The sequence below is a fragment of the Heteronotia binoei genome, chromosome 5, assembly GCF_032191835.1.
Source record: "Heteronotia binoei isolate CCM8104 ecotype False Entrance Well chromosome 5, APGP_CSIRO_Hbin_v1, whole genome shotgun sequence".
NCBI classification, from domain to species: Eukaryota; Metazoa; Chordata; class Lepidosauria; order Squamata; family Gekkonidae; genus Heteronotia; species Heteronotia binoei.
In genome coordinates this window covers 127,071,019-127,093,140 of record NC_083227.1, presented here as the reverse complement: position 1 = coordinate 127,093,140, position 22,122 = coordinate 127,071,019, and the positions used below count along the sequence as shown (strand labels likewise).

General features: G+C 42.7%; 1 protein-coding gene across 2 annotated transcripts in view; it reads right to left on the bottom strand.

Annotated features, from left to right (window-relative positions):
- Positions 1 to 22,122, bottom strand: part of MGAT4B (alpha-1,3-mannosyl-glycoprotein 4-beta-N-acetylglucosaminyltransferase B) — a 166,113-nt gene that overhangs the window by 25,132 nt on the left and 118,859 nt on the right. For both annotated transcript variants that reach the window (XM_060240343.1, XM_060240342.1), the window contains exons 8-11: positions 21,209 to 21,323; positions 18,980 to 19,110; positions 13,018 to 13,125; positions 1,954 to 2,147 (exon numbers count right to left, since the gene is read on the bottom strand). In XM_060240343.1, the coding sequence (XP_060096326.1) occupies positions 1,954 to 2,147; positions 13,018 to 13,125; positions 18,980 to 19,110; positions 21,209 to 21,323 (548 nt within the window). The remainder of the gene's footprint in view (positions 1 to 1,953; positions 2,148 to 13,017; positions 13,126 to 18,979; positions 19,111 to 21,208; positions 21,324 to 22,122) is intronic.

Genomic DNA, 22,122 nt, shown 5'->3' with positions numbered 1-22,122 from the left:
CAGAATTTAACTATAAACTGTGTCAGATAGCCACAACACTTGCAAAACCAACAACAACAAATCCCCCACAAAACAGACAACTATGGAATCAAGGTGACTGGGAACCAATAAGACCCAGGTTGGATTTCCTTTGTGAGTTTACAGAAAGCAGTTATTCATCATCAGGCAGTCTAGTGCCAAAATTGAAAGGTAGAGGCAAGTGCTTCTTCCCTTGATGCTTTTTAGTCTGGTTTCTGGCCTGCTTATGGGACAAGGATGGCTTTGGTGATAGTGGTGAATGACCCCATCTACAAATGAACAAGGTGCCTACTTGATTCTATAGGACGCATTAGATAGAGTGTATCATACCATTAGATAGAGTGTATCATATTTACTGAATCATTTGGTTTTGGAATAATAGCATTTTTCTTTCTTTATTAATTGTTCTTCTTTATGTAGCTAATGGCAGGAGTTCCAACACTCTGGTAACTGACATATAGCATTTCCCAGGGTCCACTGTTTCCCCAAATGTAACTTTGTCTTTTGTATAATGGAAATTTGAATGATGTTGTTAGCCGCCCTGAGCCTGCTCCGGCGGGGAGGGCGGGATATAAATAAAATTATCTATCTATCTATCTATCTATCTATCTATCTATCTATCTATCTATCTATCTATCTATCTATCTATCTATCTATCTATCTATCTATCTATCTATCTATCTATCTATCTATCTATCTAATGATTTTCATCACTTATAGGAAACCAATGAATGAGATCATCTCGAATGCTGGTGCTGACTGCTGCTGATAGACTGATGACAGCTGGCTTTCTATTCTTTTCAAAATCTCCATATGCAGGTGTCCTGCCTCAATGCCTGGAGGTTATGATCAAACAGATAAGGGAAAAGACACAGCCCTTGAAAGTATCTTGAACTGCAGCTCATAAGGGGTGGGCAGGAAGTGAATTTTTGTTTCATGGTCTGTGGCTGAACCCCAAACGGAACCATGCTGGTTTGTGAACCAAACTGGTTCATATCAGTTCGTGAGCCATTTAAAGTTTAAACCCCTGCTTTCTGTTCCTCATGGCTTTTTGGGCAGAGCAGAAAGCAGGGTATAAATAGCTCAGAGCCATTTAAACCAAATAGCTGAGTTGTTCTTCATGAGCAGAAAGCAGGGAGTAAACTGTGCTTTGTGCTCTTCACAAACCACCATGAACTGCATCAAAATTTGTGGAAGTTGATGACAGGTCTTCAGTTCACAAGCATTGCTTTGAAAACCACGAACTGGCCAAAATTCATGATGAACTTTAGTTTATCGGTCAGTTTGTGCCCATTCCTACACCTGATGCAAAACATGGTGGCCTGCCTCCTAATGGGTGTGGGATATTCAACTCTGCAACAATTACACTGGACTGGTTGCCCTACCTATTTTAGGGAACATAAAAGCACTCTTTTCAGCCTTCAAATCCTTTCACAATCTATGTATTCTTCCGACACCTGCTTGTCACCTCATATCTGACCCAACCTGTAGTTTCTTCCTTCTCAGTCTTCCACAAGGTGGATGGACTTGTTGTTTCCACCTTCTGGAACAGCCTTCCATGAGAGATAAGTAGATCTCCTTTTCTAGTCAGGTTTAGGAAACCATGTATGGCAGCCATACTTCAGAAGGCCTGTAGCAATTAAGAACTTTGTGCTGATTTGAAACACATTGTTGATAGCTTATTATACTGTTTTTCAGATAGCTTGTTTTATTGTTTTGTTCTCCTGTTATTTGTATTGGTAGCTGCTTTGTGCAAAGAAGAGGTGGAGTGAAAAAGCTGGTGGACAGCAACAGAAATTCAACCTGTATGTGGTTCATTCTCAGATGAACCTTGTTTTAGCGTAGGGAAATGGGGATAAATAAAACAATGACTGACTTCCAAAAGCAAAGCAGATCCTTTCCATTCTGGACTCCCACAACTACCCCCACACTCACCGTTCAATGCGTAGTGGCTTAAAGAAGCGGAAACGTATGAAGTCACCCATGGTAGGGGTAAATGCCCAAAAGAAATCTTCTCTCATATATGCTTTCTCCAAGGTGAAGTGCTGGTAGGTTTTCAGACTGGTGCTCACCTCTGCAGGAGGGTTGACATGTTCTTTTCTAAGAGCTTGTTTTCCAAAATCTTTGTCCTGAACACACACAAAACATAAAAACAAAGCAATTTTATTTAAAACATGCAACCCACTTTCATGGAAACGTTCCTAGCCCTCTGTTCCTTTCTCTCTCTTCTGTATCTGTTGCCAATATCACCATCCACTCTTACTGATTACACATGAAGTGTTATCTTTTCTTTTTCCTCTCCTTTGCTCCCAACATGCACTTGCCAAATCATGTTGCTTCGCTTTGTACAACAGAAACTACTTGCTCTTATTATTAAAGACCATCTGAAAGTGCCTCCTTGACAGTCCTATCAGTATGGAACCTGGGTTTTGACACTGGCTGCCAGTTATATACTGGATTCATTACAAAGTGCTGGTTATCACCTTTAAAGCCCTATATGGCCGAGGACCTGCCTACCTCAGGGACTGTCTCTCCCCATACGAACCCCAGAGAGCACTGAGGTCAGCAGGGAAGAACCTGCTAACTATTCCCGGACCGAAAGAGGTAAAGCTACAGAGAACCCGCGCTCGGGCCTTCTCTGCTGTGGCTCCACTCCTATGGAACCAGCTTCCGGAAGAAATGCGGGCCCTGCGGGACTTTGAACAGTTCCACAGGGCCTGCAAGAACATCCTTTTTCGAATGGCCTTCACCGACTAAAGAGAGAGACTGCTAAGTAAACTCACCATCTGTATAATAGCACCAGCATATTCATATTAATAATATTAATTTTATTGTTTTAGAATTTTAATAGAATTTTAATTAACTGTTAAATTAGTTTTGTTTAAATATACTGTATAATGTATGTATTGATTTGTGCTGTTAACCGCCCTGAGCATGCTTTGACAGGATATAAATAAAATGATAATGATGATGATGATGTATGCAGGGCCAGCATGTCCCAGTCGGCCAGGTAGGTGGTTGCCTAGGGCACTACCTGGCCTCAGGGGTGGCTGGTGAAAACCCTCCCCCCTCCTCACACATACCCTGGTGCCTCTTCTCTGCTACCGCAGCACTCGCCCTTGCCACCCACCTCTCTGCCACCCTCCTCCACCTCGCCACCTACCTGTGGGTGGGCAGGCAGTGGCAGCAGTGAGGAAGGGGCACTGGGCATTGCAGAGCAGGGTGGCTCCAAGCACTGAGTGCACACACACCTCTGACCCTGCTCACTTCCAGGGTCTATGCTTTCAGCAGAAGCACCGAACTGGAAAGGCTGAGTGAGGGCAGCATGGTGGCGGGTGTGCTCGGAGGCACTTGGTGCCATGCCACTTGGTGCCATGCCGCACTCACAGGCATGGGGGAGGGCTGGGAGCCTAGGGTTCCAGAAACCCTGGTGCCAGCCCTGACTGTGTGACACAGAGTGTTGGACTGGATGGGCCTTTGGCGAGCCAGTTTGGTGTAGTGGTTAAGTGTGTGGACTCTTATCTGGGAGAACCGGGTTTGATTCCCCACTCCTCCACTTGCACTTGCTGGAATGGCCTTGGGTCAGCCATAGCTCTGGCAGAGGTTGTCCTTGAAAGGGCAGCTGCTGTGAGAGCCCTCTCCAGCCCCACCCCCCTCACAGGGTGACTGTTGTGGGGGAGGAAGGTAAAGGAGATTGTGAGCCGCTCTGAGACTCTTCGGAGTGGAGGGCGGGATATAAATCCAATATGATCTTCTTCTTCTGATCCAGCATGGCTTCTCTTATGTTATGTTTGCCAAATTCATATAGCAAGGACATTTAGAGAATTCTTGGTAGCTAGCACACAATGGAGAACTTTCTTTCTGCTATAAGCCCATAGATTCAATTACCAGGGTTAAGCAAGCATGAGTAATTTAAAGTTAACTGGGCATTGTGGAGGAGGGATGTGTTTTATTTTGCCACCTGTTGCAGCCCGCCTGGAGTCCTTGGAAAGGAGGCAGGCGATAGAAATCAAACTACATATTCCTTGAGATATTTGGTCAATTTTAATTTGCTTTAAAAAAAGAAAGCATTTTCCCTAAATAGCCCTTAAGAATCTTAACACAAGCCCTCCACAGGACAGTGTTAGTAGAGCTTCAATGGATTCCAGTAACTATGACTTCAGGTCAGGAATTCACATGGAGCCCTTGCCCCTCCACTCAGTATATTTTTGAAGCACACTGCGGCTCTGAGGCTTTAAAAGCTGCTGCAATACATAGCTAGCAAATGCTTCCTAGCCACTATTAATCAGAGTTGATACCTGCCATGCTCCTGTTCCCTTGCCTCCTGACCCAGTGCCTCCTCTTTCCTTCCAAACCATTTAAAATTTCTTCCAGACTCTGTCAGTGAAGCATCCACTCCCTCTGTGCGAAGCAGTACAGCTGACCTCTTTTCTCCAGGGAACACACCTGCATCAGAAGCACCTGCTCTCTCAGCCAAAACTGTTACACAAATTCGAAAACCCATTACATTTTACATAGAAATCTATTTGATATCCCAAGGTGCAGCTTGTGTGGGCTCACACATACCATCTGCCTACAGGTTCACTAATCAAGGACAGACTATATCTGGCACACAATGTGATATCCACTGAATCTTGAGCTTAAAGAAAAAGACAGCTTCGAGCCCTTATGGGAGGAGAGAGCAGACTCAAAATATGTTGGCATTGTCTGAAGAGAATTCAGAAAAAATATATAGGATTTGAGACAAACAAACAAGAGAGTGAGCTACAGTACCTTTCCCCTCTTGCTAGCGCCTGACAAAACTAATCCTTATTTTATTTATTACAGATCCCGTCTTCCTTCAAACTCTTTAGGATTCCAGGCAATCTCCCATCCAGTAACTGATCAGAGCAAGGTCTGTTTAGTTTTATATCTGGCACAATCAGCCCATGACTGCCTGCCCCTGCATCAGGCCCAATTTTTGCATCATTTTTGTTGTTGTGGAATCCTGCCCTCAGAAGAACAAATGAAACTAAACAAATTTATTCTGATTAGAAGAGCTTTCCCTACATATAAATTTAAGCACATGAAAAAAAGTTCTTCTCAAACATCAAGCCTGAGGAGAAATTCCAGGCAATTTGTAAGGTTGTAGAATGTAAAGTGAACACTGGTGTACCTAATAAATGTATCTGTTTACTAGCCTCTGGATGTCACTAAAATTAGCCTATCTGATTTTGATTTGCTTTAGGAGACTGCTACATTTACCCAGTTTCTTTCATACCCAGTGGACTTCTAAATCTTGAGTTTTTCTTGTTTCATTAATGCTTGCTTCTTTACCACTGTTTACTAATGCTATCTGGCTCTGAGTTTGTCTCTCCTCCTCTAGGCTCTCAGAAAATATCATATACCGATGATAAGGTTCTGGTCTTCCTTACACACCCACAGGCCTTAGAAGACTGCTCTACAAATTAGGTGATTTTTGTAAAGAAGAGGCCTTAAACATCAATGACTCCAAGATCAAAGTGATTGTCTGTAGGAAAAGGCCTTGCAAGTTTAACTGGACCATAGATAGAACTCCCATAGATCAGGAGTTTCAAACATATGGCTCATGGACCAGAACTGTCCCCTGCAGAGCTCCTATCTGTCCCACAAGCAACTGGTTGTCGTCCGCTTCCTGCTTTGCAGCTCGCTTTTGCCCAACTTTCTCCTCTCCTGCTTTGCAGAGTAAAGAACAAAGGAATGAAAGTCAAGCCTCCTTTCTCTTGATTGGGTAAGTTTTCTTCTCCCCCTCATTTGGGGAGGGGGAGGGAAAGAGCCAGAGAGAGAGAGAGTCCCACGGCACCATTAAGACCAATTAAGTTTTATTCCAGGTATAAGGTTTTGTGTGTGTGCACACTTTTTGAAAGAGAGAGAGATCCCCCTTTCCAATTCTAACAGATGGTGGGAAGCCTAATGGTACAGCTTGCAGTCTTTATTAGTGGAAGGAAGCAAGAATCTGGGAGGGAAGGAGAGAAAGAGAGAGAGTCCTTTAGCACCTTTAAGGCCAACAAAGTTTTATTCCAGGTATAAGTTTTGATGGGCACACACACACTTCTTGAGGGGGAGAGAGAGAAAGAAGAAAGGAGGAGGAGAAGATTGGATTTATACCCTGCCCTTCACTCAGAGTCTCAGAATGGCTTACAATCTCATTTCCCTTCCCCTCCTCACAACAGACACCCTGTGAGGTAGGTGAGGCTGAGAGAGCTCTTCCAGAACTGCTCGTGAGAGGAACAGCTCTGAGAGTATTATGACTCACCCAAGGTCATACCAGCAGCTACATGTGGAGGAATGGGGAATCAAACATAGTTCTCCCAGATTAAAGTAAATGCACTTAATCACTACACCTGACTGGTTCTCAAGAGTGAGACCCTTTTCCATTTCTAACAGATGGGGAAGAAACCTAACAGCACAGCTTGCAATCTTTATTGGTGGAGGGGAGAAAGAGTCCAGTAGCACTTTAACAATTAACAAAACTTGTGGCAGGGCATGAGTGTTCATGAGTCACTGCTCACTTCTTTAGATATAGTTAGATGTGACTCCATCTGCCCTTATACCTTCGAGAATGAGGTGATTTCAAACGCAAAATGACAATAGTAGGCAATGGTAACAAGAGAAGAAATCCAAGGCTGATTACAGACAGGCTTTTAAAGCCATCTGGGGGCTGGGAGGCAGGCAGACCAAAAAAGTGCGTCCACACGCACACATTTGACTCCTGTCCCCGTCCTGCCCCCATCTCGCCCCTGGTTTGCCAGGAGCTGGCTTTAAAAGGCACCACTTTGAAAGTGGTACCTTTTTGCTGGGGCGCCTCCGAGGCATCTCCAAGGCATCTGGAAGGCTGGGAAGCACCCAAAGAGCACCTGGGGAGCCATGGATCGGATGCGTGAGCGTTTCAGATGCTCCCTGGGTGCCCTTGGCCCGCCCCTTTTCTGAACACCATCTGGAAGCTCCAGGGCACTCAGTTTCCAAATGGCTCTCTTTGGGGTGGCTTGAAGCCGCCTCGAACCAGCCATCTGATATCAGCCTAAGTCTCCGTTCATCAGCCCAGGAGGATGCGTTGTTTTGAGCTTCATTATCAGTTGCAATTCAGCCAGTCTCTCTTTCTAATCTATCTTTGAAATTCCTTTGTAAGAGAACTGCTACTCTTAGGTCAGCAACTGAATGTCTTGGAAGGTTAAAATGTTCCTCTATTGGTTTTGAAATATTGTGGGTACTTCCTGTTACATTTATGGCACACATGGCCTGGCCCAACAAAGTGACATTTATGTCAGATCCAGCCCCCATAACAAATGAATTTGATACCCCTGCCATAGATCAAAGCAGCACCTTCAAATATTTAGGGATAACCCTCAGTGAAACTTTATCCTGGAGAGCCTACTAGGCAATAACCAGATGTACTTTAAGACCAATAAGTGCTATTCTGAAATTTCATTACACACAAGGAGGTTTTCTAATAGATCCAGCTTTGAAATTATATCAAAGCAAGGTTGTCCCTCAACTCCTATATGGTGTAGAGGTTTGGGATTGGAATGACTGCTGACAAAATTGGAATCCACCCAAATCCTCCTTTTAAAAGAGAATCCTAGCTCTAACTAGAAGAAGAAGAATTGCAAATTCATACCCCACCCTTCTCTCTGAATCAGAGACTCAGAACGGCTTACAATCTCCTATATCTTCTCCCCCCACAACAGACACCTTGTGAGGTGGGTGGGGATGAGAGGGCACTCACAGCAGCTGCCGTTTCAAGGACAACCTCTGCCAGAGCTATGGCTAACCCAAGGCCATTCTATGAGGTGCAAGTAGAGGAGTGGGGAATCAAACTCTGTTCTCCCAGAGGTACCCTTGCAGCTTTGATGCAAACAGAACTTAGTTTGCCCTCTGTGACATAACACCTTTCCCCTTCCTCCATTCTGAGTTTCAAAAGTGTCTCTGCTCTCTGGAAGGGCAGGAAGCTAGTACAATTTCCAGCCATAGTTATTCAAATGACTAGGCTTGCAAAGGAACTGTAGTGTTAGGAATCTCCAGGTGACTCCTGGAGATTTCCCAGAATGCCTTCAAGGAAGGCTCCCAGGATGCACCTGTGTGATCCCAGGAAGCACCTGGATGGACCAGGTAACAAGGAGTGAAGAGTGATGTAAAATGGGTGAAGTCAGAGGTTTAATAAGAATGCTTGCTCCCACTGGGGAGCGTCTCTTCATGCTGAGCCTTGAAAGAGAACAGACTGCTGAGCTCTGGTCAGCAGGCAGTGGCCATCTTGAACATGTGGATGGGCCTGGCTGTCTGGAAGAAGCAGAAGCCTGAGGTAATGAGACAGCCTTATAACAATTTTGTAACTTACTAAGCTTGGAATTGCCCTCTGTACTTCAACATCTAGTAAAGTAAGTTGTAGAACCAGAGACAGAAGATGCAATTATGACCAACTTTTCTTTGTTCTTCTGGTTGTTGATCAGGTGCTGTGCAAAAAATACGCTTGTTATAACCTCTTATCTCTTTTTAATAAACATTTTAATATTCTGAATGTTTGCAGTAAATCTCTGTACCACATAGTTTCCCCCAACCACTTGATAAGCGATTTCTCACTTCAAATTCTCACAATGGTTCAAACTGCTAAAAGGGAGAGAACCTTTTAGATAGAAACCTGGTTAGAACCTGGTTAATATATCCTCCTATAACCTCAAAACAGCCTTTACTTCAACTTGTCTCTCACTTTTTGGAAAGGCTTGGAAAGCCTCAAGATGTCTCTTTGCCTTCTGAAAGTGCGTCTTGGGAATGAGCCTCCCCCCACCCCCCCCACATCAAGCTCAGTTGGAGAGGAAGGATGAGGCCTGCCCCTGCAATCATGCTGGGCCTTGAAAGTGCTTGAAGCATCTCCAAAGCTCAGCGTGTTATCAAGGGCAGGACCCCACTTCTTCTTCTCTTGGGGTGGGCAGAATCAGTGGAGAGTGCACCTTTTGGCTTCCTACCAAGAACAGGCAAGATTTGTGGATCCCTGAATTCTACTTGTGTTTTTTCCACGCTCTCTCAAAGTAACCAGTTATGAACCTTTATGATGGTTAATCAATTACCAAAAAAAAGGTAAAGAACATAGGTTTGCCCCTATTCGGTCAAATTTCTTCTTAAAACAGTCACAATAACTTTTTAACCAAACGTACCTAGTCATAGCATTGTTTAGTCAGTCCCTGTACTGGGTTTGTTAACTTCTAAAACAGACTTTTCTTGTTGAAGCAAAAATGAAGACAAATTCAGACACAGCCTACAATCCTATGCATTGCAAGTATTCCACATTTACATAAATGTTGTGATTGTTTTCTTCATATGATGCTTAAGATACCATATTCTTGGCTGAAGGGGTTTTAAAATGACATGTGTGCCACAAAACCCATTTACTACAAAATGTGATGCAATAGTTGTTGTTTTTTTAGGAGGAAATAAAAAAGTAAGACTCATTTTAGTTAGGTAAACTTAGGTAAACCACCACAGGTAAAATTCAGGCCATGCTAAGTATCAGTAAACTTTGTTGTTGCCTAGCCGCAAAATGTGACTTGTATATGAGAATGCTGATGCAAACGGCCATTCTTAAAAAAAGAAGAAAGATTTCTCTATCATTGATTCAATAGCTGGTTTGGGCTAATTGCATCTCCCATCTCTCAGCTGTAAAATGGGAGTATTAATTGGTTGCCTTCTACAGGACCAGGTTTTGTGCAGTTCTCTCAGTGCATATTAGTTTGAGAAGCAGGGAACTCACAAAGACTAGCAGGTGTCAACTTCATTTTCCCTTGTATCATCCCCAACCCCACACTGTTTCCTCTTCCTTTTCTTGTGGCAGCCTCTGTATCATTTCATGTATTCTCGGCTCCCTTCTTTCTTTCCTACTCCCAAATTAATCTTTATTTTATCTGTCCCCTTACTCTTTAACTTTATTCTTTCTCTCCAATGGGGTCCAAAGCTGCTTATATCATTCTGCTCTCTTCTATTTTATCTTTGTGAAGTAGAATTGGCTGAATGACTGGCTTCCACGGCAAGTGGGGACTACCTGGGTCTCTCAGGGTCTGACATTCTAACCACCATACCACTCTGGCTTTCAGCTTTCTCTCCTTTCTCTTCCTTTGGCAGCCTCTCTGTGGGAAAAATCTGGCCAACTTGCGAAAGTTGTGTGGAAGCAACTTTTGAGTTGTGAGTTGTATGGTAGCCACTGCCAGGCTTGGCCAAGTTGCATGAACTGTATAGAGGCTGCTGTGGAGCCAGGTGAGTTGTATAGAATCAAGATGTAGCCACTATCACACCTGTGGAGTTGTGCAAATTGCATGGTAGGAAACCACAGCCACAGGTCAGGAGTGTGTATCGAATGGACTCCCTGCAAGCTAGAGGCATTGATCTCACAGAGGATCTCCCCAAGCTGCCCCTCTTCTTGCCCTTCAAGTTTGGTGAGGATTGGCTGTGAGGGGGGAGTGAGCAGTGGTCCCTTAAAGCAGGTACCCCCAGGAAAGTACTCTCTGAGGAAATCACATCTGACCCTTCTCCTCAGGGCTGAAAGGAAGTCACCCAACCAATATGAGGTAGATCTTGGTTCCCACTGGCTGAGCCACTCTGCTTGGCTGCAGCAGAGGGACAGGTGCCTCAGAGAGCCCTGAAGCACCAACACTGTTCATCGTACTCCTTCCCTCTCTGCCTCAGACAATTAACTCTCTCTGACCCTAACTACCTGCAGACAAGTAAAAAGAGCTGTGTGTGAGCTGGGGAGCTCTCTTGTTGGCAGACAGAGCTAACTGTCAAGTTTTGGAAGGCCACTATAGTTGTTTCCAGGGATGCAGAAGTCTGCCCCCGCCCCCTGTCACTTTGACAAGTAATACACTGGAGCCAGCAAGTCTGGCTCACAAACTGGCGTTATGAACCTCAAGAACTTCCGTGAAAAACACGGCTGTTTATAGCAGTTCATAGGAGATATGATCTCATGAACCCTCGCCTCACAAACCATGAACCAGCCATGTTTGTGAAAAGGTTTGTGCCCATCCCTACTCACTACTGTTTATCAAAGGCAGTCCTTCCACTCCTTCTTTATCCCAGATGGACAAAACGAAGATTTGTCAATTGTAAACAGACATTAAATAATATAATACATATTCCTACAAAATTCAGTTTTAAATCAGTGCTATCCATCTTGATATACACACTTTTTTGTATTCTGTGCCCACAAGATCTGTGCTCCTCAGAGCAAGCTGCGAGTATCTGAACAACTCAGTAGCCTGAAAGGGACCCAATGGAATGGATATTTGCAACAAAAGAGCATGTAGCAAGAGATAAATGCCACCTAGTAAAAAAAAATATGCTCCAGTATCATGTCATACTAGAGTTATTCTGCGCAGCCCACTTTTTTATCTGTTCAATATAGAGGACTATTTCTTTCAAAGGAGCTTTAATTGAAAGCTAACAGGATAAGCCGTAAAGACACCAAACTAGAAACAATGGCATAATACACATTTCATATAGTGCAAGACAAAGCCAAAATTTATTGGTCTCTGCTTTTATTCCTTCTTCATGAGGACTAGGAGCATTTTCTGACCATCACTCTTAGCTGATAATCCATTAGCTTTCTGCTCTCAATCAGGGCTCTGCAGGAGAAAGCAAAGCATGACTTGTTCATATTCCTGTTAGTTTCACCAGAGCAGAATTATTGCAGGTGTACTCCAGCACTCCTTCCACCAGAAAAAGACAGATCAACTCCAGACCCCCCTACAGCGCCCCAGAGCCCATTATGACAATCTCCTGTTTCCTGATGAAAAAGGTACTGGTGGAATAAGGAAGAAGGGGCATTTGAATTGAGTTAGTCTTTGTTCCCTTCTGCAGGCACCAAACCAATCTGATTCTGATTCACATAAATTAGGTTTAATTTGCAAAAAATTAAGCAAAGGTTCTTTTTCATAGACCTAACAAAAATCTTGCTTATGGGTAGAACTTTCATGTAGCAGAGAAGGGGGAAAACACACCCTCATACACATGCAGGGAGAGAGGAAGTTTAATAAAGCAACATTTATCATGTATAAATTCATGCGTGTCAGAGCCAAAGCCATTGCTTTCCTGCTTGGGAAAGGCAAACAGGTATCTGTGCACAGTTTATACAGAGAGGAACTGCCTCACTCTGCTTCAAGGGCCTTTTCAAACCCTCCCTAATTTATGTGTATGTGCACACACGTGCACACAGAGCACTCATGAACACACAGGGCTCACAATAATGACAAGCATTTATCTATAAAAGCCAGTGCTTCAAATTCTGCCATGCCTGCGGTCAACAAACATTTTCCGGGGTACGATTTATGCAGATGATTGGTTCTTAGTGGCTTGCACTGAGCTCTATGGGATAAAGTATTCATCCACCTGAGGTGCTGCCTTCAGCAAAAGAATGGGAGACACTGGGAGTGATGCGAAGCAGGTCTACACAGAAGTAAGTCCCATTTATTTGAAAGGGCTTACTCCCAGGAAAAGAGCCCTGTGGCACAGAGTGGTAAAGCTGCAGTACTGCAGTTGGAGGTCTCTGCTCACGACCTGAGTTCGATCCCAGCAGAAGCTGGATTCAGGTAGCCGGCTCCAGGTTGAATCAGCCTTCCATCCTTCCGAGGTCAGTAAAATGAGTACCCAGCTTGCTGGGGGGGGAAGTATAAATGACTGGGGAAGGCAATGGCAAACCACCTCATAAAAAAGTCTGCTGTGAAAACGTTGTGAAAGCAACGTCACCCCGGAGTCGAAAACGACTGGCGCTTACACAGGGGACTACCTTTACCTTTTTACTCCCAGGAAAGTATTCATGGGAATGCAACCACTGTGAGAGAGGGGAAAGGACTAGAATTCTTCATCCTGCCCCCACCCCCTTTACAGAACTTCACAGAAACTTTCACTAATAAACCTATGAAAGACATAATAAATCTTTTCATTCTGTCCTCTACTTTATACACATTTTGAGTTTCCAGATGTATGACATCAAATACTCACTTTTAGCTTCTGTATTTTGCCGGCCAGGGAGGAGTGAGTTCCCACATGTTGGAACAGTGAGGGTTTGAAGCGTATCCTCAGATTTGCTTTCTGTCTATCACAATGTTTCTGAAACAGCAAAAAAACAGAAAATGAACTCAAGATTTCTTCTTCTGGTTTAGGAGGAGGAAGCCTGAAATGGCAAAAAAAAGGTGGCTAACCATTTTCAGTGGGGCTTATCAGCAAACACACTGATTTCTCAACTGTAGTTGTAACACTGTCATTGTTATGAACAAAAGCTGCTGGATACCTTTATTCAGCAAAGCACCAGAGCAATTATTAGCAATAGTTATTAGTGATGACATTTCTGTAATCCAAAGGGACTCTCATATCACTCGCTGCAGTCAACACTTGATGTGTTGTGCCAGCATTTGTATTAAATTTCTGTAACTTGAGACTAATAAGCCAATACCTGAAGATGCAAAAATGGACTATTCTACAAGCATTTACATCACTAACAAGGACTGCGCTGTGAAGTTTTATATAAGCTACAATAGGGATATGCCCGATACCTGAGAATGAAATGCAGGCTCCTGAACCCTATGCAATCATAGTTCATGTATCTTAATTTTTTCCATTTGTGAGACAATGATCAAAGCTAAAAACACAAATTTTGTAGCAAACAAAAAAAAGTGTTATTTTGACAGAATCAGTCATAATACAGATATGAAGTTAAACGTTTTAACACTGAACTATTAAACAGTATATTATTATTGTATACACTACAACATATTAATTGTAGACAAAGTTAATTACATTTAAACAATGATACCTGTGAAAATATTGTGTTACTTTTCAGTGTATACAGGAATTTAGTTTTTAAGGCTGTAGATTGAAATCTGCATACTATAGATTTTGAGTGAATAAAACCTTGTCTTGAAAAGCGTTTCACTCATACAAAAATATAATACGTGGAAGAGATAGTATTAAAATACACTGGTCCCTGGTTGAGGGTCAGGCTGTCCAGCATTAGTTTCAGCAACTGTTATGCTCCTGGTTCTGAATATGAAGCCTCAAGAGGAATGCTTTGCTGACCTCCAGCAATCTGTGGATCAGGATGTGGGAAGGAGGAAGGACACAGGGAGTGTGACTTTCTGGATGGTGTAGGCCGTCAGGAATGCATCATTAGTATCAGATTAATAAAACAGCTGTCAAAATAAATTGAGATGTTCCTCCCTACTTTTCCCTTCACATTCAAAAACACAGTTTTATTGACTTTATTTAACTCTGTTCTCATTTAGCCCCACTGTTTCATCTCCTCCTGACCAAAACTGAAAGACAGACTTCTATGTTAATGCTTTGTTTGCACTATAAGAAAATGTTTGATCAGCCCATTTGCTGCACTTTTTGAACATTTCTGTCCCACAGCTGTGATCTGGAGAATTAGAAAAGCAGGTTCTCTGTAACCTAAATATGAATGTGTTCAGGTGCATGGCACACATTGGACAGCTAGAAAAGAGCACAAAGGCAATAAAATGCATTACTAACAATGCGAACCAAATATGTCACTCAAAGGAAGGGGTACACAGATTTTCATGTAATCTTCTTGTGGCTTCCTTACAGAAAGGGAGGTCCAGTCAGGACCAGATCTAAATGTTTTTTGAGGAGGGGGTGTGTGTGTCAAAATTTAAAAATGGCACCCCCTTATGGGCCCATAGAATAGAATGGACTCCATACCCAATTTTGGGGCCCCCCTCCGGTGGCGCCCGGGGCAAGTACCCTCCTCTGCAACACCCCCTCCAGCCCTGGGTCCAGTCAGCAGTTTGTTTCATACTGTCTGCACTTCAGTTGTCTGGTTGCTTTAACCATGCAAAAGCATTGGCCAGAAGACTGATCTAGAAAGGACCCACATTGCTCCTCCTTCCTATTCCATATACTTCATTATTGAAGATACTTTTCACTTCTAAAAGTAATTTTAAAAAATGAAACAGAGGACAGTGTGGCCCTTGAACCTCATACCAATTTACTTTCTTCATGCAACTTTCTAAATTCCATAGCAAAATCTAAACCTTTCTACTTAACACTGTCAGTTACTGCATAGTCATATCTTAATACAGTCCATTTCCCCACTTCCTTGTATGATGCCAAATGCAAATACAATAGGGTGAGTAAAAGCAGAATGTTAGCATTGATTAGGAGAAAAGCTAAACATTTAAGAGCTTGTGCAAACTTAGTAGCAGAGCATCAAAGGGCAAGTGAAATGTGCCAGAAACACCATCCACTAAGTGGGTCACTCTTTCAAAAGCCTTTTAAAAATCTTCCCCTTTACTCTACATTTCTCCAATACTTCTCCTAACTTTGCTGTTCCCTCTTCTCAAGGAACGGCATGCTGGATACATGTTTTTGGTGCCAAGGTAAGTGAATCTTTCACTAAAGAGTTCTTCTTAGGCAGAAAGAGGTTCCTTGAGTAAATGAAAACAGAAAAACAACCACAAAATTCAAGTCTACCTTTTCAACAGAGAACTTAAGTATTTTGTGAACAATTTTCTGCTGTCCTACTCCCAACAGAGGCACAGAATGGCCCTTCACAACAGCCCTGCCTCATGGCTGTGCACGGCCTGCAGCACTGAGGATTGCCCACCGACTCCCTGCAGCCCTGTTCTAAATTAATCCCCTTAATCCAGCTCTCATCACTTTAGAAAATTAAAAACCTAGATCCATTCATGGCATGCTGCTAGCAAACAGCTCACCTCAGCTTCTCAGCTGCTAGCAAACAGCTCACCTTGCTGTCAAATGCAGTACCATTTTCCCTCTTGGGTTTTTTTTTTTTAAGTCATGCAATCATGAAAGCAACTACAGAAAGGTGAAATCCAAAGTTAGTTTCCAGACAAGAATGACAGCCAATATCCAGAGCAGGCAAAGCTCAGGCTGAGCAAACTTTCAGTCAAGGAGACCAATCCGACATGTTCCCAATTCAATTCTACACAGCAGGATTTACAAGGGGAAAGGCCCTGTTTGTTGTGCAGAGTGAAGTCTGCGAACAGTGGGAAAGAGAGCCAGAAATCCATGCTGCAACTAGGTTATAGTTTGAAACAGGCAGTGCTTAATCATTTCAGGATCCCCTAGAAAATGTTACTGGGAAGGTGGATGGACAGTAGAGCAGGACACACAAGTTAGCCTGGATGCACAGTGATGCTGAAACTATGCACCACTTCCGAGGCTTTATACATAAGAAAAGCACCAGCAGGGCCTTATAATCTCAGCATAGAATAATGCACAAGGCAAATCCTGACCTTGCCTAGATCAGAAGGAGAGTGTATGCCTTTTCTTCTGTAGGGCAGACCAACTGCCACACCTGAGGCACAGGTAACCCACAGTTCCAGAAGAACTGAAAGACAGCATTTGGGACAGAGAGAGAATACTGTGTCTACATGAAAGCGCATTTTATTGCTCAGTCTATGCTGGTCCCTTGACCTTCTGCACCAGTGAAAGAGGTGGCTGCAGCACATTCCACACTGAAGGTGCAATTAAACAAGATCTCTGTCTCAAATCCACCCATATTTCCACGGGCAGAAGGGATTTCTGTCTCTAAAACATGCCTGTCTTGCCTTCTCCTTTGCTGCAGGCCAAAACACCCTTGATATGACTCTGAATTGGACAGGAGATCCTCAAAGGACATCATGAGAAGAAAGTGGGGAACTGACAAAAAAATTCCTAGGACTAAAGTCCACAGTTTTCAAAGTGAATAGCTGCTACAGGGGGCAATTTAGATCAGGGAAGGAAGACTGAAATCCTTTCACCTTTCTGAAATATAGATCCCTCCTTCCTGAGCTGTTTCTGTGGGATATCTTCCCTTGTGGGACAAAGTGCACCTCTGCAGGGGTAATTTTAATTGAGACAACTGCACAGGAGAAATCCAAGGGCTACCATTACCATTTTCCAGCATCCCCACTGTCACATGTAGGTTGACTCTTAGTTTGGGCTGATTCCCACATTACACTCCCAATATCAAGCTCCACTCTGCTTGCCTTCTTACTTCCAGCAGCCAATACAGGGGGCTGCAGAGCAAAGCACTTTCAGCTTATGTTTATCCCTGGACCATGTCCCAAATCTCCAGCCCTGATGTGTCATCATCTCCCAATCAACCATCCCCCAACACAGCATTGAGCCCTCTTCATAAAGCCCCAAGAATCTTGTTAAGTCTCTAAGGTGCTGCTGGACTCGAATTTAGCTAGTCTACTTCCAACCAACATGGCTACCCACCTGACACCATAGAACTGCTTCTGGGCAAAAATGCCTTGCTTGCTGTGGCAACCGCCACCCTCTCCCAAGAGCATATGCTCAGGCAAAGTAAAGATGGTATTTTTGATAAAAGGTGCTGCTGCCAGTGGCTGCTGGGAAGCCTACAATAGCACCTGACCCTGGGCAGAAAATACTATTTTTTACAATTTTTTTTTAAAAAGTAAAACAAAGATATAAAAGATTTAACTAGGCTGCTACCACCCTCTATGTCTCCTTGGAATTACTATTATATCTCCTTATGCTCTTTTTTGGGGGGGGGGGGAGCCATTTTGAGTGCCTCAGTGCAATGCAAACCAACTGTCATCTCAATAGTGTTAGGATTTCTGTTGTTATGGGTAGCAAGTTGTTCCCTCTAAGCTGCAGAGTCTTGTGAGCAAAAATTCTACTTTGTGAGCTACTGGTATTAAAGTTGTGAGCTACTGGCGTTAAAGTTGTGAACTACCGGTGTTAAAGTTGTGAGCTACTGCATAAATTATTGTGCTCTGGGGTCATCCTTCCTGAGCTAAGACAAAATGTGTGAGATGGAGGCTAAAAATCTGTGAGCTAGCTCACACTAACTCAGCTTAGAGGGAACACTAGTAGCAACCCACATGCAAGCCAGAGTCCAGTGACCACTAATGGCTTTCAGGCATCATAGAATTACATTCCCTCCAACCAAGCAACATCCAGGGAGGGATGCTGGCATTCACTGAAATGGGATCCCTAAAAACAGCTCAAATTGGTATAGGTCCATTAGAGGCTATTAGTATGTTCAGAGGCAGTGGCCCTCTGAATGTCAGCACTAGGGGCCAATAACAGGAAGGCCCTGTTCACACAACGTATTGAGTCTGTGTTAAACTGATCCGGTTCTGTTCCGAATACCTTTGTTCCGGATATTATTGATCAGACTGCCATAATGCAATTCAAATCACTCCACGGTGAAACCGTCTTCTGCCGTCCACACGACGGCACCATGCAGTTCTTTTTTTCTTCCACTATTATGTGCATGTTCGCACTATGCACATGTGCGCACTATGAACACAGGTTAAAACATTATGTGGTTATGCGGTTATACGCATATCGCTAAGTAGTAAAAAAAAAATGGTGACCGTAAACCGGATGTCTGAGGCTCCTTTTGCTCTGGGACAGCTTTCAGACATCCAGAAGTTGGTTAATATCGCAGCAGAACTATCCAGACAGAGAAAACTATGAGGTGAAACTGGAGAACTCAAAAAACATTGCAAAGGAACAGGTAACAAAATAATCTGGTTCCGAGAAGGATTGGGGGGGGGAGGGGGGGCTACCACGAGCTAATACTGGGAGGCAGATGTTGCTGTCTGCTCAGCCACTTTAAATCCGGAAGGAAACAGCAGCGACATCTGATTATACTGTGCGTCTGAACAGGGCTGAAGAGACTTTGAGCAACATGACCTCTTTGGAACCATTCTGGGGCATCTGCTAGGCCAATATGAGACCTAAGATGTAAGACTGAGTGGACCATTGGTCTGATCCAACATGGCTGCTCCTATACTCACTATTAATTTAAAAAAAAAGTTTAAGTACTGTGGACTTACTCAGAACAAAATTTTGACCATTTCAAATGCCCTTGTGGAACTTAGTATATTTCCAGTAGCTATTATGAAAAGATGCATATTCATTACAATGGAATGAGATCATTTATTGTAATAAGAAATTGACTTACTGCATCTTTCTCTGGGTTGCAGACTTTCACCCAAAGAATGTGATCAAGCAGCCAATCAATGGGCTTGTCCTTATAGAACATGAGTATAAATTCGACAATCAGACTGAGATCCAGTGACTTAAACATCTTCCCTGAAACAATATTTAAATGGAAAAAAGATAAACGGAATCATACAATTCACAAATGCACCTAAGGAATTATATATTGGATAAACAGCAAAGAAATATCTTCCTTACTCTCTTCTAATGCATTGAACAGCACACTGCTAGAACACCCACACGCTATTGCAGTCCCTACACCTGCTCCAGATCCAGGAAGCCCAAAAGCTACACTGTACTTGAGATAGCAGCCTTGGAGCCAGAACAACATTTTGCAGCAGGAACACATGCCATTTCCCAGAGGAAATAGCTTTACAGTTATGGAGCACATATGCCCAGACACAAACTAATCTGGCACTGATCCAACTTCCACAACTTTTGAAACAAACAAGGGAAATGATCAGAAAATGATCCTTGATAAAATTGTATAATTTTATAAGTCATGGGAATTCAGAATCCAGAACCAAAATAGAATACAGGCACTGCAGCAGCCATATTTGACAGGCTAATTTCAAAAGCCCCTTAACAACCAGTGACCCACTGGGACTGACTCTCTTGGTATACTCCCAAGAGGGCCTTGTGCTCTAGTGACCAACATCTGCTGGTGGTCCCCAGCCCTAGACAGATCCAGCTGTCCTTGACTTGCGCCAGGGCCCTTTCTGCCCTGGTCCCAACCTGGTGGAACTCGCTGCCAATTTCTATCCGGGCCCTGCGGGAATTACTACTGTTCTGCAGGGCATGCAAGGTAGAGATGCCCTGCCAGGTATTTGATTGAGGGCAGCTATGGTTTACATCTGGCACTCCCACTTCCGCTCTCACTTCCTGCAAGATAGCAGCAGCACCTTGATTTGATGCCATCCTGTTTTTAGAGAATCGTAAAATGTTTTTAATGTAATTTAACATGGTTTGATTGTATGTGAAATGTAATTTGTTGCGAACCACCCTGAGCCCAATCTTTGGGAAGGGTGGTCAAAAATTTAATAAATGAATGATAATAATAATAAATGAACCACCACCACTCCCAAAAAAAGAATGCACAATGTTGCTCATGAAACATTTCTACATGGTTATTGCCTGGGTCAGATCCACTGTTCATCTCCCAGATCCTATCTAACATTGCTGGGCAACGGAGTGGTAGAAAGAGTTTTTGGGGCTTTTTAAAATTCAACTATAATCACTGAAGCATTACAGTAGTTAAGTACCTATGTTTTCCATCTCCATGGACAAGTATGTACAAGAACTATGTACTGCTCTCAAAACTGTAATAAGAGCCTCTCAAGATGCTTGACCTGTTTAACAAGCTACATCAATTAATCATTTATGTCACATAAAAGGCAAAGACGGCTTGCACTGCTGTATGCTATATTAGTTGGATCCTAACTTGCATTAGCAAAAATTGAACTTTCCTACCTTCTTCTTCCTTCAGCTGCCTCCTGCATGCCTCCAAAAGCCTCTTTTGAGAGTTGGGGATCCTCCCAATAACATAGCATGTGGCACCAAATGAAGGGTAGCAATGAGAAGGAAGAAATCAAGACAAACCCTCCCTCTTTTTTCTGTGAGCAGAGTCAAGTAAAGCCAGCTTTGGAGCCAAGCATTTTCTGCTCGTGTAATAGGGGGGAGGGATTGTATCACCCAATTTTCTTTTATTTCTGTAGTTCCCTCAAAGCATACTTTACTTTTCAGGAGCTTTATCCCAATATACCCCAGAGGCTGTTTGGGGCACTCAAGGGGCTACTAAGAAAATATTTATTTCTGGGAACCCTTTCTGTTTGCGTTAGTTAGGACTGAATTGTGCATGTTCTGAATTGGGCAAAAAAATAAACAAACCAACAATAATTTATCTTTTATTTTTGTGTCAAAAGGATAAATTATTGGAAATTTTTTTTCATTTCTTGCCCCATCAAGCTATTGTTGCCATGTGTTTTAGCACCATATATTTGACCAGCAGGGCTTTTTAAAAGTAGGAATGCACAAGAAAACAGCTCCCACTGGCTTGGCACCAGGGGGTGTGACCTAATATGCAAATGAGTTCCTGCTGGGCTTTTCCTACAAAAAAGCCCTGTTGACCAGAATGTCCCTGTAAGCAAGACAAATCTAAGGATGACTACTTGTGAGGAAGGGGATCTCTTACCGATAAACCCAAGCTGAGAGAACTCCAGGATCATCCATTCTTCAGAGGGCTGCTGCAGAGCAAAGTTCTTCATTGTGCTGAGATAGTTTGGTTTGGCTACAATATCATCTTCCAGCTACAAAACAAACAAAGGAGACATCAGTGCTTCAGAACAGAACGCATACACTACTGAACAAGAACACTAACTTCAAATATGCAATTAGTAGGGAAGAAGGAAGATGCTCCTGAACAAAGGAAAATACTTTATTATGGAAAACAAAAGTCGCCACTTTCAGCAGCTTCTTGATCTTTTTAATAAAGTAAAATAATAAATTAGTCAAGGTAAATTACCAGCAGAACATATTATTAAAATTTAAATAATAAAACAGGGCAGCTATTTGTCCAGCCACTTTATATCGGTAATAATTGTAAATGGATCCTGTTAATTACAAAAGATGACACATACAACATGGCAATAAGCAACAATATACCGATTCCAGAGTTCCTGCCTCTGTGTTAAAACTACAAAGCATCAAAGCTGGTACACTTGATTTCTGAGCAAACCAACTTGCAACAGTCTCTTGAGTATATATCAAATAATTCTTTATATGAAAAACTGATTTATTTTTAATGAATCTGTGATATAAATATAAGATCATACAAGACTACTCTGTAAGTCAAAATGATATACATTTTGTTTTTTTTTCTTCTTTTATGTATATATAAAAATTTAATAAAAATTTAAATTGGAAAAAAAAACTTGCAACAGCCTCCAGAAGGTTAATATAATCCTTTCTTTCCCCAGCTAAATCCAGGCAATTTGCATGTGGTAACAGAAGCAAGAATCCCAAAGGAACCTCAAAAAGAAGTCTAACCTCAAAAAGATTGAATCAAATACTGAGCCTTCCTACAATAGTCCCATATGATCTCTATGA